This window comes from Podospora pseudoanserina, chromosome 1, assembly GCF_035222485.1.
Source record: "Podospora pseudoanserina strain CBS 124.78 chromosome 1, whole genome shotgun sequence".
Classification (NCBI taxonomy): Eukaryota; Fungi; Ascomycota; class Sordariomycetes; order Sordariales; family Podosporaceae; genus Podospora; species Podospora pseudoanserina.
The window spans coordinates 4,176,395-4,192,041 of record NC_085920.1 but is presented as its reverse complement, the minus strand read 5'-3'; the positions used below and the strand labels follow the sequence as shown (position 1 = coordinate 4,192,041).

At 52.8% G+C, this 15,647-nt stretch overlaps 4 protein-coding genes across 4 annotated transcripts; 2 read left to right on the top strand and 2 right to left on the bottom strand.

Annotated features, from left to right (window-relative positions):
- Window positions 1-167: 167 nt before the first annotated feature.
- Window positions 168-3,506, bottom strand: PRP40 (U1 snRNP protein). Its single transcript, XM_062942471.1, has 4 exons — window positions 3,149-3,506; window positions 2,934-3,085; window positions 1,633-2,881; window positions 168-1,574 (listed from the first exon to the last, which is right to left on the bottom strand). Exons 1-4 carry the CDS (start codon window positions 3,287-3,289, stop codon window positions 519-521), a joined length of 2,598 nt encoding a protein of 865 aa, XP_062805425.1. The 5' UTR covers window positions 3,290-3,506; the 3' UTR covers window positions 168-518.
- A 120-nt stretch (window positions 3,507-3,626) lies between these two features.
- Window positions 3,627-5,799, top strand: QC764_112100 (uncharacterized protein; the record flags this gene model as incomplete). The annotated part of the gene is made up of 2 exons (XM_062942470.1): window positions 3,627-4,070; window positions 4,130-5,799. Exons 1-2 carry the CDS (start codon window positions 3,893-3,895, stop codon window positions 5,797-5,799), a joined length of 1,848 nt encoding a protein of 615 aa, XP_062805424.1. The 5' UTR covers window positions 3,627-3,892.
- Window positions 5,800-5,821: 22 nt separating this feature from the next.
- On the bottom strand, window positions 5,822-9,665 carry QC764_112090 (uncharacterized protein). The gene is made up of 3 exons (XM_062942469.1): window positions 8,970-9,665; window positions 8,122-8,904; window positions 5,822-8,068 (listed from the first exon to the last, which is right to left on the bottom strand). The coding sequence occupies exons 1-3, from the start codon at window positions 9,258-9,260 to the stop codon at window positions 6,164-6,166; spliced, it is 2,979 nt and encodes a 992-aa protein (XP_062805423.1). The 5' UTR covers window positions 9,261-9,665; the 3' UTR covers window positions 5,822-6,163.
- SSK2 (Suppressor of Sensor Kinase (SLN1)) lies at window positions 9,643-14,827 on the top strand. Its single transcript, XM_062942468.1, has 2 exons — window positions 9,643-13,795; window positions 13,848-14,827. Exons 1-2 carry the CDS (start codon window positions 10,261-10,263, stop codon window positions 14,393-14,395), a joined length of 4,083 nt encoding a protein of 1,360 aa, XP_062805422.1. The 5' UTR covers window positions 9,643-10,260; the 3' UTR covers window positions 14,396-14,827.
- The last annotated feature ends 820 nt before the right edge of the window (window positions 14,828-15,647 follow it).

Below are 15,647 nucleotides of genomic sequence, written 5' to 3'. Positions count from 1 at the left end.
ATATTTAGTGATAAAACACGGTTAAAGGTGTGGTGTTTGATGTTGATTTCTGGTAAATATGGACACAATTGGCGATATAAGTGCAGGCCCTTGACTCATTCTTTTTGGATTACAGGATAGGAATCACTCAGGCAACAGCCATGTGGAAAGAAACGTGTTACAACACAAGGACTTTTTGGTATTAAAAAGCTACTACACAACGTTTTGTACTTTCAACTACACTACCTAACCAGCAGCCACTGCTGATCAAAATGAATACCATGACAGAATAAGAGTATGAGAAAAAAAACACCGACTACTCAAGCCGAGTTAGAGCATCTTTTTGCGGGTGACAGAGACGTACTTGTACAGTGTATACTGCGGCCGAACTTTCCCCATATCGAGAACCAGAGGCAAGTTGAGCAGGAAGCTCACGCGGCTGTGAGAATTGGCGTCTGGGCGTTCACAGTTTCATCCTCTTTGCTGCCAGCAAGGGTAGAAGGGCTGCCAGCAAGAGTACAAGGCGAACTGGCAGGTGTTTAATCCTCCTCAATCTCGCCCTCTTCACTACCAGCGCGGACACTGGGGGAGGGCTTCTCTTCCTTGATAGCTGCCGGAGCTGCAGCGGCAGACTTAGGCTGGGCGGTGGCGGTGGCGGCCGAGGGGGTAGCGGCACGGTCATCCTCAACCTTGATGCGCTTCGCCTGCCGGGGAGACCTTCGGTCGTGGTCGTCTTCTTCGGGGCGCGGGCGTCTAGATGAGGAACTGGGCCGCTCGTCACCGTATGGCAGCTCATCAACGTCGCGCTCAAGTACTCGCCTGCGATAAATACGTTCCCGATCCTCCTCACGTGTGCGGCGCTCACGATCGTAGTGGTTGAAGTCGTCGGCGGGGCGAGAGCGCCGGTCATAGTCGCGATGGTCGCGGTGATCTCTGTCACGGTCTCTATCGCGGTCACGGCCGTGATCCCGGTCGCGATCTCGCTCACGGTCCCGGTCACGATCACGATCCCGATAGTCGCGGGCCCGATCACGATCTCTCTCACGGTCGCGGTCGCGGTCACGTTCACGATCTCGCTCAGAGATGCGATCCCGATCACGGTCCCTGTCACGTTCCCGATCACGCACTGAATCGTGGTGGCCATCGGCAGAACGACGATCGGAAAGTAGAACCTCGGCCGCACTGGTTTTTCTGTAGTTACGCTCGCGGTCGGCCATGGCGTGGCGACGATCGGCCTCATAGGTATTGTGTTCGGGGCTGCGGCTGCGGCTCCTAGCAGAACGTCCACTTCGGTAGGATCGCTCACCTCTATCACGATGCCCATCTGGGCGTTCCCGACGGCGTTGGCGCTCGTTTTCATTTTCCTCATCCTTCTCCTTAAGGCGACGAATATACTTGTCAAAGGCGCCCCGACGAGCTTCCTCAGAGTTCACAGTCCGGAATGCCTCAGACTGGACAAGCCTGGCCTTCACCTGTTCGTAAGTATCAGTGACGGTGATGGGAGGCTCCAACCGTTTCATGGCTACACGAAGGTCATCGAGAGCGCGGCGCTGCACCTTGTCTTCGTCTGTGCGCTTTGTGCGCTTCTGCTGGACCTGTCATGGACACGTCAGCCCTGTTCATCATGGTCAATTTGCGATGAAAAGAACCTACCCGTTCAAAAATAAGCTCAAGAATTTTACGTTCAATGTTAGCCGTACGAGCATCACCCCTGACGACTGCCTCAAACTCTTCAAAAGTGGTCTTCGGGGTGACTTCGAATCGTTTGTCCTGAATCGACTTGTCAGCTTGCATTTTGTTGGAATCCATATCGGGAGCACTTACACCAATAACGTCAAGCACATCATTGCGAGTGCCCCTGAGAGCGCGCTCTTCCTCCTCAACAACATCCCAAAACAGCTCCATGGCAGTAGACCCGGGATTACCGGCGACAGCTCTGTAGCGAGCAGCGTCTGCGATCAGGGGGTGTATCTGGGTCCAGGTGGTGCCGGCAGTGATTTTGCCATCCCTCTTCAGCTCTGTGAGGAGGACTTTGAAGTTATCACGAGCTTTCCGCTCCTGGCGGAATTTCTTGTTCTTCTCTTCCTGCTTTGAGTCGTTGAAGTTACGTTCCAAGGACTTGACATGATTTTGGAAGACGGTCAACACGTCAAACTTGCTGAGTGTCTTGTACTTCTCATCACTTTGAAACAAGGGGGTGTTCTGGATGGTACCTTGTGCTTCAGCCCAGCGAGTGTAGGGCTCCAAACTGAGAGTGGGAAGCAGTTCGATCAGACCATCCATAGCGCTCTTGCGCATTGTGACCTGCTGCTCCTTGTGAGCCCGTTTGAGGTCACTAACGTAGTCCTCGAACAACTGACGGCGCTCGTTCTCGTCGTTAGTCGAGCGGAAGATGGTCTCGCCCTCGATCATGGGCCGGGCTGTCTTCCACCGGGTGTAGTGCTTAATCTCTGGATGGCTCCGGAGCATGGTGGCGAAGTCAGCGCGAAGTTTAGTCAGTCTTTCCTTGGCACGTTCCTTGTCTTGCACAACGACATCGTGGCAATACTTCTCAAAGGCAGCTTTGCGATCCCTCGGATCTTTGATGGCGCGGAACTGGGGATCTTTGACAATGGCGCGGATAGCCTGCTCCCAGGTCCAATCAGGCTGGACTTTACTGCTGCGAAGGAGCTTCACGAACGCCGCCTCTGCCTCTTCGGCGGTGGCATACTCAGGATCGTTGTTGGGGGAGACGAAGGCTTGCGCCTGAATGTTTCTGCCATAGGTGAGTTGTCTGGACTCGCCCATGGGCTCCCTATGGTCGCGATAATCCCGATGATCGCGTTGCTGGTGGTGGTGGTCATACGAACCGCCATGATGACCACTACCTCCTCCAGCCGCACCAAATGAAGCTGATGGGCCTCTGTAAATAAGTCAGTACAATATGTCACAATCAGGACAAGGTAAAAACTTACGTAGGTGTGGTGGCAGCAGAATCACCAGCTCCCAAGGCTCGTTTGTAGACATCGGGCATCTCCCAGGAGCTCTGCTTTGTTTCAGTGTTATACCAATACTTCCGGCCTCCCTCTGCTGTGTACTCCTTCCATGGTTGGTTTGCCAGCGCGCGCTGTGAGTAATATATGTTAGTTTAGTGTATTGCGATCTCTTCAGACTGCCATAGGGCACATACCTCGGCAGGTGTCATCATTTCCTCCGGCTTGGTCCATTGCGTAACCTTGGTCAAAATATTGTAATAGTATGTACGGCCATCGGGAGTCTTGTGTTCTGTCCAAACTGCGGGCGCCCCCGGCGGCGCAAAATGTCCATTCATTGCGACCGGATCGTGATGCGCTCGCTGGCTTGCTGGTTGCGGATGGATATCGAAGTCGTCGGCGACAGGCAAGTCGTCGTATTACAAAATACGAATAGCGGAGACTGTCAATAGAATTAAGAGGTCATCCCAGGGGGGTATTCGTGATGAAATAACTCTGGCACTCGAGTTGCGAAGAAAACCCGTGGTCACCAACCGAGAAGATTGCAAGCTTGAACTCGACGCGGGCTGGTAAAATCATAAAAAGCCAAGCACAGGCTTTAACGCACGGTCCTCTTTTACCTCGCGCCACGCTAATACTTGACATCAGATGCCAAGTGCACCCCTGACCGTTGGAGCTGTTGTGAAGCTCCACCAGCTTGGGACTTCAACTATCATGAACAAGCCCGTCTTCACATTTGTCTTTTAAGCTGTTACTGAGCTGACAGAGCACATTACCTCCTGTTATTCAGGAACTAGTAGCCAGAGAAATCGGAACCTTGTTTGTATATCGCCTCGACTCCCACCAGCTCATGCGCCTAGTCACGACCTCGAAACCTCATGATCACCTGAGAAACAGCTCCCTATAATTGCAGAGCCCAACACCCAGTCCAAGAGAAAACGATGGCGGTACCGGATTCCCCAGGGCGCGATGCCAACGATGTTTTCCTCGAAAACGCACACCTAACCTACATTGTACCATTTACTACAAAATTCAACCCTGACGAAGCCCTCCGGCAAGGTGAAGGCTCCTTCGAAAGTAAACTCGCTGGCATTGAGCTACGCGACCAGTTGTTCTTCGGTATGAGGTTCGCGCAACATCTCTTGTTCCCACGCCCATCTTACTCACTTTCACTTCAGATGAAACCGTCGATGTCTACTTAATACTGCGAACACAATGCGCCGACAAACAGACGCTCCGCCTACATTTGCGACGACTCGTCATCACCTTAGATGCCCAGATCGTCAATAGCCATTCGCAAGACCTAAACAGCCCCCCTGCGTCCGAGGTCATATTTAGTGGTGGAGTGGAGGATGTCGAAGACGTTTTCATAGTGCCAGACGAGGTCGAAGATGGAACCAAGTTTGTCTATGCTGTCTGGAAACTGTCAGTGTTCTTGGGTCGTCCCAGGATCCGGCTACAGATGCCGTCGGTTGTCTTTTCAGGGACAGCAGGTCTCAAGCAAGCAGACCCAGAAAACAATCCTGACCAAAGAGATGGCTACATGCTAAGCTGTGTTCCCTCCGGCATGAATATGCTCGATTCCTTTGCCAGCGACCCAATGCTGGGCGGCATCAAGCCCCATCTCTCAGCCCAGAGAGTATCCCGAGTAGCGCCAGCAACCCAATCCAAAGAATCCCTCCGTCGCATCCCGGGCCTTCAAAACCTCAAACTCAAGATCTTTCCCCTCCTCCACTGCCGAGTCCGTTTCTCCCGACCAAACACCTCACCCCCCAGCCCAGCCCTCATCGCCCTCGTCGAAACCGACTTCACCCCCTACTTCGACTGCGAAGCCTCCCTCAACAAAATCTCCCTCGACGTCACCAACGGCACCGCAGAGGACCTCAACAACCAACCCGGGATGCGCCTCCCCCTAAGCTGCGTCGCCCACGACCACCTCACCTTCCTCTACAAGCTCACCCCTTCCTCCCTTGACCTCGCCACCACCAAAGGCCCCATCCGAGACCGAGATCTGGTCATCACAATCGAAATCTCCATCCTCGTCCGCCCAGACTCAGAATCAAACCCTTGCACCCCCAAACTCTCCATGACGTGGACAACACCCCTAGACTTTACCCTCCCCGTCAACCCCGGCTTCGGCCAACCAATGACGCAACCCATCCAGCGGTCCCACCGCCCAAGTCAGCTGTCCATTTCGGGGGGTGTTGACTCCCAACCGTTGGTTTCTCCTTCAGTCATCCGCCCGGACGCGCTTCCTTCTCTCGAAGCGGCAGCTAGATCAGCAACGGAAACCACCCTCCCCGACTTTGGGATTACCCTCACCTTTACCGGGCCGGATAAACCGGTGTATGTAGGCGAGGAGTTTGTCTGGACGGTGTTTGTTGTTAACCGCTCCCGTCCCACGTCGATGATTGCTCCTGCTGGGATGCATTTGTCGTATTCGTCCATGACGGCTTCCATGACGGCATCGTCCCAGGCAAGGAAGTTGATGCTTTTGGTGGTGCCGCACAGGAGGAGGAACGAGGGGGGGGCGTTGGGGAGACCGACGATGAGGGGGAATATGGGTGGGAAGAAGGACAGTGGTATGGCGGATGCGGTGCTGGATGAGAATGTGGTTTATGCGATGCAGAAGGCTGGGGGGGTGGATAATACCGAGGTGGTGTGTCTGTCGGCGGACGTGAGGGTTGGACCGTTGGCGGCGAATGCGTGTAGTGTGGTGGAGTTGAGGTTTTTGGCGTTGAGGGAGGGGGTTGTTGGGGTGGAGGCGGTGAAGGTAGTCGATTTGGGGAGTCAGGAGCATGTGGATGTGAGGGAGTTGCCTTTGGTGGTTGTGAGGAGGAGGGAGTAGAGGGTAGGTAGGGGCTGCTGGGTGGTAAGATAGGTTGTTGAAAATGGGAATGATAATAACAACGAGAGGCTTGCGAGGGAATTAACAATCAAAAGTAATAATACCATTAGACGCCATGCTTTAACCACTAATATTTTGACATCCCTACCTATTACCCATTCCCTTTTTTGTGCCAACTAATGGGCATCTATATACGTGACTTATACAACACAAAATTTATGAACTATTTAAGGTATCCTCTTCTGCCGACAATGCTCCCAAGCGAAATACTTCTTTCCCCCAATCCCGAACCTGCTCAGTAAACCCCTGATGCCATGCGAAATTTTGCTTATGCTGTGATGTTGATTGTTTCATGCCAGGTTCATTATATAATGTCATCGTCGTCGTCCCACCCGAGTTGGGCGTATATGCTCGCTGTCTCCTTCGTGAGAACTGTCTGTCCGAGTGTCCCCGGCGGTAGGGCTTCCTTCTCCTTTTGTTTCTGTTGGGCTGGTGCCAACGTGAATAGCTTTGACCGAATAGGGCTGTCATTGATAACCGTGGCCGTTTTATGAAATTTAGGGTTGACCGGTGTCTCAAAGAGCGCCGGTAGCCCGGGCGAGGAGGGGAAGTGGTCTATCGCTTCCTGAGGTATAGATAGGAATTGTGTAGAGGCTCTTTGGCCCTGAGTCGGTGCGGGCGCTGCTTTTCTTGCCATGATGGGAGACGAGGCCAAGATGGGGCCCGGTGTCTCCTGGATTGCCTGCAGGGTGTGGAAGGTGCTGACCGAGGCTGGTTTGCGGGCCGGAGTCGCGCTGATCCTGATCGGTGTTGACGATGGCGGTGGTGCCAATGCATTGGTGAACTTGTGCGGTAATGTCGATGCTGGGATCATGGAGGCGCTTGATGGTGGGATGGCTTCAAAAGATTGAGATGTTTGTCCACGCGCATTGTCGCCCGCAAGGACATCCTTGAAGCGGCCGTTTGCTGGAGTTGCTTTGACAATAGAAGGTGTCCGCGGCTTCTTCACCTTCTTCACCTGGTTGACACCCGCAGAAGCTCTCTTGTCCACTGCGTCAGCAAATTCTTTCACAGCCAGTGCCCGGTTTGGCTTCTTAAGCGCCGAGATGGCATCCTTCAACTCGGCATCTACCTGGGCCTTCTTTCTCGCTCTGAGATCTTCCCCACGTGGGAAGACATTTGTTGGCTTCTCCTTCAAACTCTTGTCTTGGCGGGGGACCATTCCCATGAGCAGGGGCTCACTACCCTCCCGCTTCAGTCCAGGAATTGCCGTCGCGCTCGCAGATCGCATAAGGGCGATCGCCTTGGATGGCTCTCTTGAGACACTACGTCTCATACGCTCGTTGGAAAGCGCTCGCTGGAGCGATCGATCGCTGTCCTTCTTCAGGGCGGCAGGCCGCTTTGCTGGCGCACCAGGTTTCGCTTTTGAGACAACAGCTGGCTTCACAAACTCTTTCTTCGGTGGCGACTGAGCCACAGGGCCACCCAACTTTCTGTTGATGGAGTCGCAAAGCTCTGGGAGACGTGCAGCGAAAAAGGGTAGGATGATTTCCACACAAAAGTCATTCAGGGGGTCAGAGTCGATTCGCTTGGGCCTGGCACCCTCTTTGGGTGCTTGAGACTCAGCCAGCGCTTTGACCTCATCCAGTGTTACCGACTGCCAAATACAAAGGCGATCAGCGTGAACATCCAAAAGTACAGGAAGATTGTGCTTGTTCCGTTTCTTCGCTGTCGGCTCTTGACTTGCTTCGCGAGATGGTGCTCGAGACTCGCCAGGCAGCAGGTAGTCACCAACAGGATCCTTTGGCCGTATCAACGGTTCCAGCGCCAGAATTTCCATGATTAGGATCATCTGCAACTGAGTTTCTCTCCGTCGAAGGCAGGAGACGTGATACCTGGCTTCGGTCTGGGAAACGGTCTTTGCTTCTTCCTCTTCATTCCCAACAGCAATCGGCAGATGTGAAGTCCACCACCTCTTAACGTGGTCCACTTCACTTGGGTACAAGCCATCTTTCCCCATCTTGGGCTTCTTCACCTTCCGTTTCTTGCGCTTTGTCTGGGCGTTGTCCGAGTCCTCAAGGCACGTTTTCATTTTCTCGATGATAGCGGGAATTGTTTCGCGGTACTTCTTATCCACCAGGATAGTTGTCATGATGAGACTCTTCAAAAACTCTACCAAGTCAGCCATTTCGAGATCGGAGCCTGTAGCGGGGTGGAAGGCGGCTCGAGCCCTGGACAGTGGGCCCTTTGCGAAATATGCCAGCGATCCCTAGGCCAGTGAGCATATTGACAAACGAGTAGGTCGGACACCAAGATTCTTACCTTTGAATGATAGAGAGCTTCTTGATACTGTGTTCTAATGTTGTCCATGATGCCTTCGGCGGTCGGCTTATCCTGCTCCTGCTCCTGCGGCTGGGACTGTGGCTCTGCCTGGCAACCAGTATCTGAGACCGGAAGAGGGGCTGGGGTGCTGTCTCGCGTGCTGGATAGCAAAGCGAGAGAGTCGGCCAAAATCTCCTCTGGTGGCTGAACAATTTGAGTTCCAACTCCTCTGGAGGCCGGTCTAGACCCAACGATTCCTCTTGAAGCAGGCCTAGAGTTGGGCAATGCCGAAATCTGACTGTGAGAGTCCATATCGGTGAGAGTTCCTGATCGTCTGCGAGTGGCGGCCTGGAGTTCTTCGATAGCGAGTTTCCTCCTCTTGTTCTCCTTGTACATTTGTGGTGTTATAAGAGGCGCGCCGGCCGGATCTTCGACTTTGACCTGCTTTGGGCCTTTCAATCTCTCCTTGCAGACCACGGTAGCATCATGACTGACCTCTCCAACATCCACCCATGAGCCCAGTTTGCACAGCACGTATAACCCAGGGCTTTCGCTTTCGACGGCATATACCATTTTGGTGATCTCTGAACGGGCAATGAGGACACTGTGGCCCAGGCGTCCCTCGAGGTCGAGAATCTTAATCTTGGACTCAAAAAGACGGGTGGATGGAAGTTCTCCGTGTGGCTTGACGAGGTCGAGGGCGGACAGCGGTAGGCTCTCGCGGGGAAGCATCATGAGAGGGTGGAGCATACACGGTCTCGATGTAAGGCTAGACGGATGGGGCTGTACAAAGGTTAGCTACCGTCAAACATGAGCGATTGAGACTGGTTATAAAAGAAAGACAATACCTTCAAAACAATTGGAGCTTTTAGTAAACTGTCAGTGCTCAGTCCTGGTGTCGAGACATCTCGCTTCCGTTTTCTTGAACCAAAGACATCTTGATCGTGGATGCTCTGGCGACGACCTGGCTGGTTGAGCTCGGCATCGCGGGCCGGTGTGAGTATGCCACCACCAGCTGAAGCCCGGCTCGCAGGCCGTGACAAAGGGAGGGGTAGCAGTGAGATCGAGGTGGAAATGGAGTCTGAACGAGAGTGCGACAGTGACGCGCCGCCAGAACTCGGCCTCACTGCGGAGGACATATTGATAAAAACGGGAATGAGTCGGTTAGCGGTACATGTTGAGAATATAGAAACCTGGTGAACTGTGAACGGTGGTAACCAATGTTAGGACGCAGGTGTTGTGAGGCTCATGTGTAAGTCTCTCGAATCTCGAATTCCAAAAATGTTCATTGGCAGATGCTTGTCCCGCCCTGGCTCTGGCGTCACGCGTTGTGATCCATGCTCAACCCAGCGCGACAGACGCGTTCCCGTCAGCCAACGGCGTAGAACCTCTGTCCCCCGCACAAGCCATCCTGTCTTCACTTAACCTGAACCCTGAGGCGGGAGAAACGAAACATCTTTAAATCCACATTCCCATCTCGAGACTGCTGATCTTTGGGAGAATCTGTTTCACATGGGCTAGTGGAGAGCATGTGTGTACTAGCGCATTCTCTTCATACATAATCATCCCTTTCCTGAAACAGCGCTGTGTAACTTGCACCCAGCGTTGGAGATGCTTGGCAGATGTTGCACTACCAAGCCGATCCCGATGAGCCTACTCAAGCTTCGATCAGCTCGAACCACCATGTTTTTATTGAGCCGCTGATAACAAATTCTCCTCGTGTGCCAGTTGCTTAAACTGTTCGACTTTGGCCAATGAGACCTTGGATGCACTGTCAGGGGAGCTCCTTGCAAAGCTTCCTTAACCTTTCTTGGCCACCTTTCTGCTCGCCATCTTTTGCCACGGGCCCGCTTTTGTTGCCGTTAGTGTAACGTCCATCACCAGCTCGTCTTGACGGCAGACGGCTCTTTCCATTGAATATCCCAGCCATAAATCAGACGACATTTGGGCCAATTGCTCACATACCGCCGACTAATCCCTCCCCCCTTCTCCCTCTGTGCGCCGATGGCCAGGACGAATTGCCGCCTCAATAGCTTGGTTTCCGCCAGCAGTGGGCATACGATCGATTGATCACTGTACCAACCTCGCTCGATCATCGTACCTGGGCCTCGAATTCACCAACAGCAACCTGCCATCGCAATGGCCAGCGAAACATCACCCCGTACCGTCCGCTTCTCGCAGACCGAAGACGACCAGTTTGTGCGGCCCGAGAGGTTCAATGGCCGTGCGATAGCGTTGCCATCTGACTCGGAGCTTGCGGTATCATCGGGAGATCTGCATTTGCTTACAGATCGCCATTTGCTAGAACAGCATGACGAACTTGGCTCTCTGGCTCGCTATGCCGACGCTCCAGTCCACTCCGGCATCATGCAGCCACATCCTTCCACGGGCCTCGCGAACGGCGCGGCCAGTCGCCAACGTGGCACGGCCGACTCGGCTCACTATGGGAATGGCGCTACTCCACGACCTCAACGCCCCACGGGACCTGCTAGAACACCTTCGAATACCTACCAGCCATATACCGCGCGAAGGCCACAACAGCCCCCACCCTCGTCCTACATAGGAGCTACTCCAACTCACCCCCGAGACGGATCGCGACCACGACCGTTGGCAGGAAGCTCGACATTCCGAGCCCAGGAGCGAGAGTACGTCCGAAGGTTACGCCAGCAAGACCACGGTAACAGCGACTACTTCGACGCTTACGGCTCTGGCGAGCAGTACGATTCAGATTCCGAGGGCGAAACCCCATCTTCAGAGGGTCCATTCGACAGCTACGAAGATGCGCACATCATGTTTGTCAACAGCGAAGAGAGTCAGATCACAGAAGAGGACCTAAGGGATCCCCAGAATCGGGAGCGGTTAGAATGGCACGGCATGCTCGAGGCGGTACTGACTGGCGATGTTGTCCGCCAGGAGAAGAAGCGTCTTATCGGTTCGGCGGATGAGGAAGCAGGGAGAAGCGCTCACAAGGCTGAGCTATGGTTGGCCATCCGCGCAAAAATATGCGACAGACACTTGCCGGTTCAAAAGAGGATGACCGAGGAGGCTCAGGCGGGTTTGGACCGCTTGGTCAATGAGGTCATCAATTTCTCCATTGCTGGGCAGAGTGAGGCCGGAAAACCTCCCATCGGCCAGGTCCGCGACGCCATCGCCAAGATTGACAAGATCGAGAGTCTTTATCCCTCCAGCACAGCCCTCGTTGCGGCGCTTAAGCCCGGGGCCTATGAGGCGTACGAGGAGACATGTGAATCTGTTATATCTTGGTACAACGTCAACGAAATGATCAACACGGAATTGTCAATCTTGAAGAGATGGGTTGGCAATGAAGCCCTCGATTTCCACAAGCCAGGTGGCGGAAACGGTCTGGGCGATGATACCTCGTTCATGGACCGTCTCTTGAAGGAAGAGGGCCTCAAGTCGCTTCATGAGGACAATGGTGCTGATGGCAAAAATCTCAGGAGGAGGAGCATGCTGGACGGAATCTCGCGAGTTATCGAAAAGGCGAAGCGCACCCTGATCGACAAGGCCCAGGGCTTTCAAAAGCGCCATCTCCCCCCTTATATCGAGGAGCTGCTCACCTTGATCAGCTTTCCGTCAAGACTTATTGAGGAAATCATCAAGGTGCGGCTAGCTTATGCCAAAAAGATGAAGGACTCGGCACAGCAGAACCCTCTGATGCAAGACCAGATGATCTCACAATTCCAAATCATCTTGAAACTTGCCATCAAAATCAGGTCCGAGTACATGATGATCTCAGCACCAGAACCTTGGTGGGATTTACCCCCTTGCATCGACGAAGATTTTGACAGGGTCATTTTGGATGCGCTCAAATACTACTTCAAGATGCTGAACTGGAAGCTCAGCGGGAACAAGAACACCTTCAAGGAGGCAGAATTGCTGTTTCAGGAGTGGGAGTTTGGAAACGAAATTGGCAGTCATCTCACGCGCGGAGATATTGAGGCTGCTGAACAGTTCAGTTCACTGACCTTCAAGGCCTTCAACCGACTTCACCAGACCTTTGAGAAAGAACTGCAGAGGAAACCCAAAGAGAGTGTGACCGAGATGACGAAGCGGTACAAGCAAACTCTGGACTCCGTTCGTGTGCGTCAGAGAATGCTGCAGCGCTTCTCCAGGATGCTCAGCGAGAATTACGAAAATGCCTGTGATTTCACCATTGCCTGGGGCCCAGAAAAGCTCCAAGACCTCTATGATCGGCTGATGGACACGCACCACTTCCAAGTTTACACGGGCAGCCCCGAACACAAAGGCATCCACATCATCGCATCGCCTTCGTTAGCAAACCGCCCGGACGTGATCCAGCGTCTTATGGGCACCTTCTCCTACGATGTCATCGCAGAAGACCCCGCAGAACCCTACCTCCTGATCATCAAGGCTGAAAACGCACCTAACTGGTTCGGCTCCAAGCTTAGCTTGTCAGTGCGGGAAGAACCACTCGATATCAAGTTGGGCCACATGAGACTCATTGCGGGTGGTTCACAACATGTCTTGGTGAACGCAAGAAAGGCGTTTTTGGAGACGATTGATATGCACATTGACATTGTGGTCGAACAGAGGTCAACTTTGCACAAGGTGAACCTTCGCCTCATGGAGATCCGCAAAGTTGCTTTCAAGCTGTCAAATGCCTTCATGGACAGTGTGGAGACAATTCGACGGCAGACCAAGGGTCTGAACTGTCAGGAGCTCATACAGACCTGCTTCATATTCGCTACTGAGTTCGGTCAGCGCTCCTTGCTGTACATGGACAACAACCGGAGGACGATGAACAACATGAAGCTTACCAAGCTGGCGCTGGACTGGGTTAGCTTTATCTGTGATGACTGCGTTCCCTCTGATCGCAAGACGTTCCGCTGGACTGTACAGGCGCTTGAGTTTGCCATGGTCATGACCAGAGGCAAGCACATGCTAGCGCTTGGCGACGATGAATATGTCAAGTTACGGACCAAGGTTGCTGGGTGCATGGCTCTGTTGATTTCGCATTTCGATATCATGGGCGCCAGGTCAAACGTTGCGGCCCAGGCTGAGAAACAGCGCATGGAGACGCTTATCAGCCAGATGAAGCGACTGAACAAGGGCCAGATTATGGATGACGAAATGGCCGCGAGCTGTGTAACAGAGCGCCGCCTTGAGGAGCTGGTTAAGGTTGACGATATTCGAAAGCAAATCCTTGTAGAACGGTCAGCAATGGGCCGAGTCTTGGAGGTGTCAAACGAGGTCGACCGCTCGCTCGCCTGGCTCTCATCAACAGCCAACAACTTTACCATCCGCTGGCAACAAGGGCAGTTTGTCGGCGGTGGCACGTTTGGCAATGTCTACGCTGCCATGAACCTTGACACAGGCCAGCTTATGGCGGTGAAGGAGATTCGCCTGCAAGACCCCAAGCTTATTCCCAACGTTGCTCATACGATTAGGGACGAAATGCGCGTTTTGGAATCTGTGGATCACCCCAACGTTGTATCGTACTTTGGTATTGAGGTACACCGCGATCGTGTCTACATGTTTATGGAGTTTTGCTCAGGTGGCTCGCTTGCCAACTTGCTGGAGCACGGGCGTATCGAGGATGAGCAAGTCATCATGGTGTATGCTCTGCAGCTTCTCGAGGGTTTGGCGTACTTGCATGAGTTGAGGATCGCCCACCGTGATATCAAGCCAGAGAGTAAGTCTAGCAGACCATCTGACATGTTCAAAGGCACTAACAAACGCCACAGACATCCTCCTTGACCACAATGGCATCATCAAATACGTCGATTTCGGCGCCGCCAAACTGATCGCTCGCCAGGGCCGAACACTCGTGCAAGACATCACCAGCACGAAGCCCAACAAGTCCATGACTGGAACGCCCATGTACATGTCTCCCGAGGTGATCAAGGGCGAGAACCCGGGCCACTTTGGTGCCGTTGACATTTGGTCCCTCGGCTGCGTCATCCTCGAGATGGCGACCGGGAGACGCCCCTGGGCCAATCTCGACAACGAGTGGGCCATCATGTACAACATCGCCCAGGGAAACCCGCCGCAACTCCCGACGTCGGACCAGCTCAGCCCGCAGGGGATTGACTTTTTGAGGAGGTGCTTCGTGCGCGACTCGAAGAAGAGGGCGACAGCGATTGAGCTGCTGCAGCACGAGTGGATCATGACGATTAGGAACCGGGTCGTGGAGCCCTCGACGCCTAGTAGCGATGCGAGCAGCACACAGAACACGCCAACTACTGCGTCTGCTTCCACGAAGGGGAGTGCCGGGCCGGATGGGTTTTACTGAGTTGGGTGGGTGATGCTTAATGGCCCCATTGTTTTCTTTTTGTATGGGGTGTTATGGTACTTATTTACTCAGCACTACATGACCAAAGACTGGCAAACCATGTTTGCTTTTGAAAGATGTTTGTTGTACACATTGAGCGAAACCACGAAACGAAAACGAAATGGATACCCCTTGGGTTTTTTTTTTTGGATCTCATTCTTCTCTCCTATTTTTTTTAAAAAAAATTTTGGTGTGTGGGTGTGTGTGTGTGTGTGTGTGTATGTATGCCTGAAGGGGGCAACAAAGAGAGGGATGATGGAGGGTATTTCTACATTTTTGGCATGTTGCTCTTTTCATCAGAGGGAGTGGAATTGATAGGGTGGTCAATATTGGTCAGATAGGTGCTACAAGGCAAAAATTTCTGAACTGGTATATGAAGTGTGCCAATTTCCTCATGCTACCTACTGACCTCTGGATCTTGTTATGATATGGTTCATCGGCTTTTCCACCTTTGGCTTTTGTAAAGGGCTGCATGCAGGCCTTTTTCGTCTATCGCCACCCACGACGTGCAATGGAAGTTTATTGATGTAACAGGTGGGCTTGTTGTTAGCCAACTGCTCCAACTTTGAGGTTATGTAATGAATAATATTGGAATCTGTTTGATGCTGCCCACCTCTCTATGCTTGCTCAACAATATCCTGGGGCTGTAATACCGCCCTCAAAGGAATGGCAACAACCCACACTGATCGTTACCTCTAAATTTATTGCCGTCTGTTTTGGGCTAATCAAAAGCGAACTTGGCAGTTGTTGGTGATGAATGAGTACCAGCAAGTACCTAACCAACAGGCTCAGAGAGATAAGCCATTGCCTAGGATCTCAGCCACGTACATAAGGTAGGGCAGGTACGCATTAAGCAGTAGGATCGATCTCCTCGCAGTGTGATGCATCGATCTCAAATCGCCAACTAAAGTTAGGTATGTTATGCATGTCTAGATCTAACAATCCCACCACTCTACCTACCTAACCTGGCGGTAGTTAGTCAGCGCTTAAAGGCGAGGGGTTTAGTTCATAACTCCGATCCAAAGAGCAAAGTCTCTCCTCCTCTCCACAACATTTAAAACCAAAAGGCCCTTGCTTCACAGCATACGGCCACCAACTCCTAACAAACACGTCATGGCAATAAAGTATCAACATTTACCCGGCGGCTATGCGCATACTACCAAACTCCCAAGGGTCTTCCTTTCCCCAAGTGTAACCAACCACCAAACCAAAA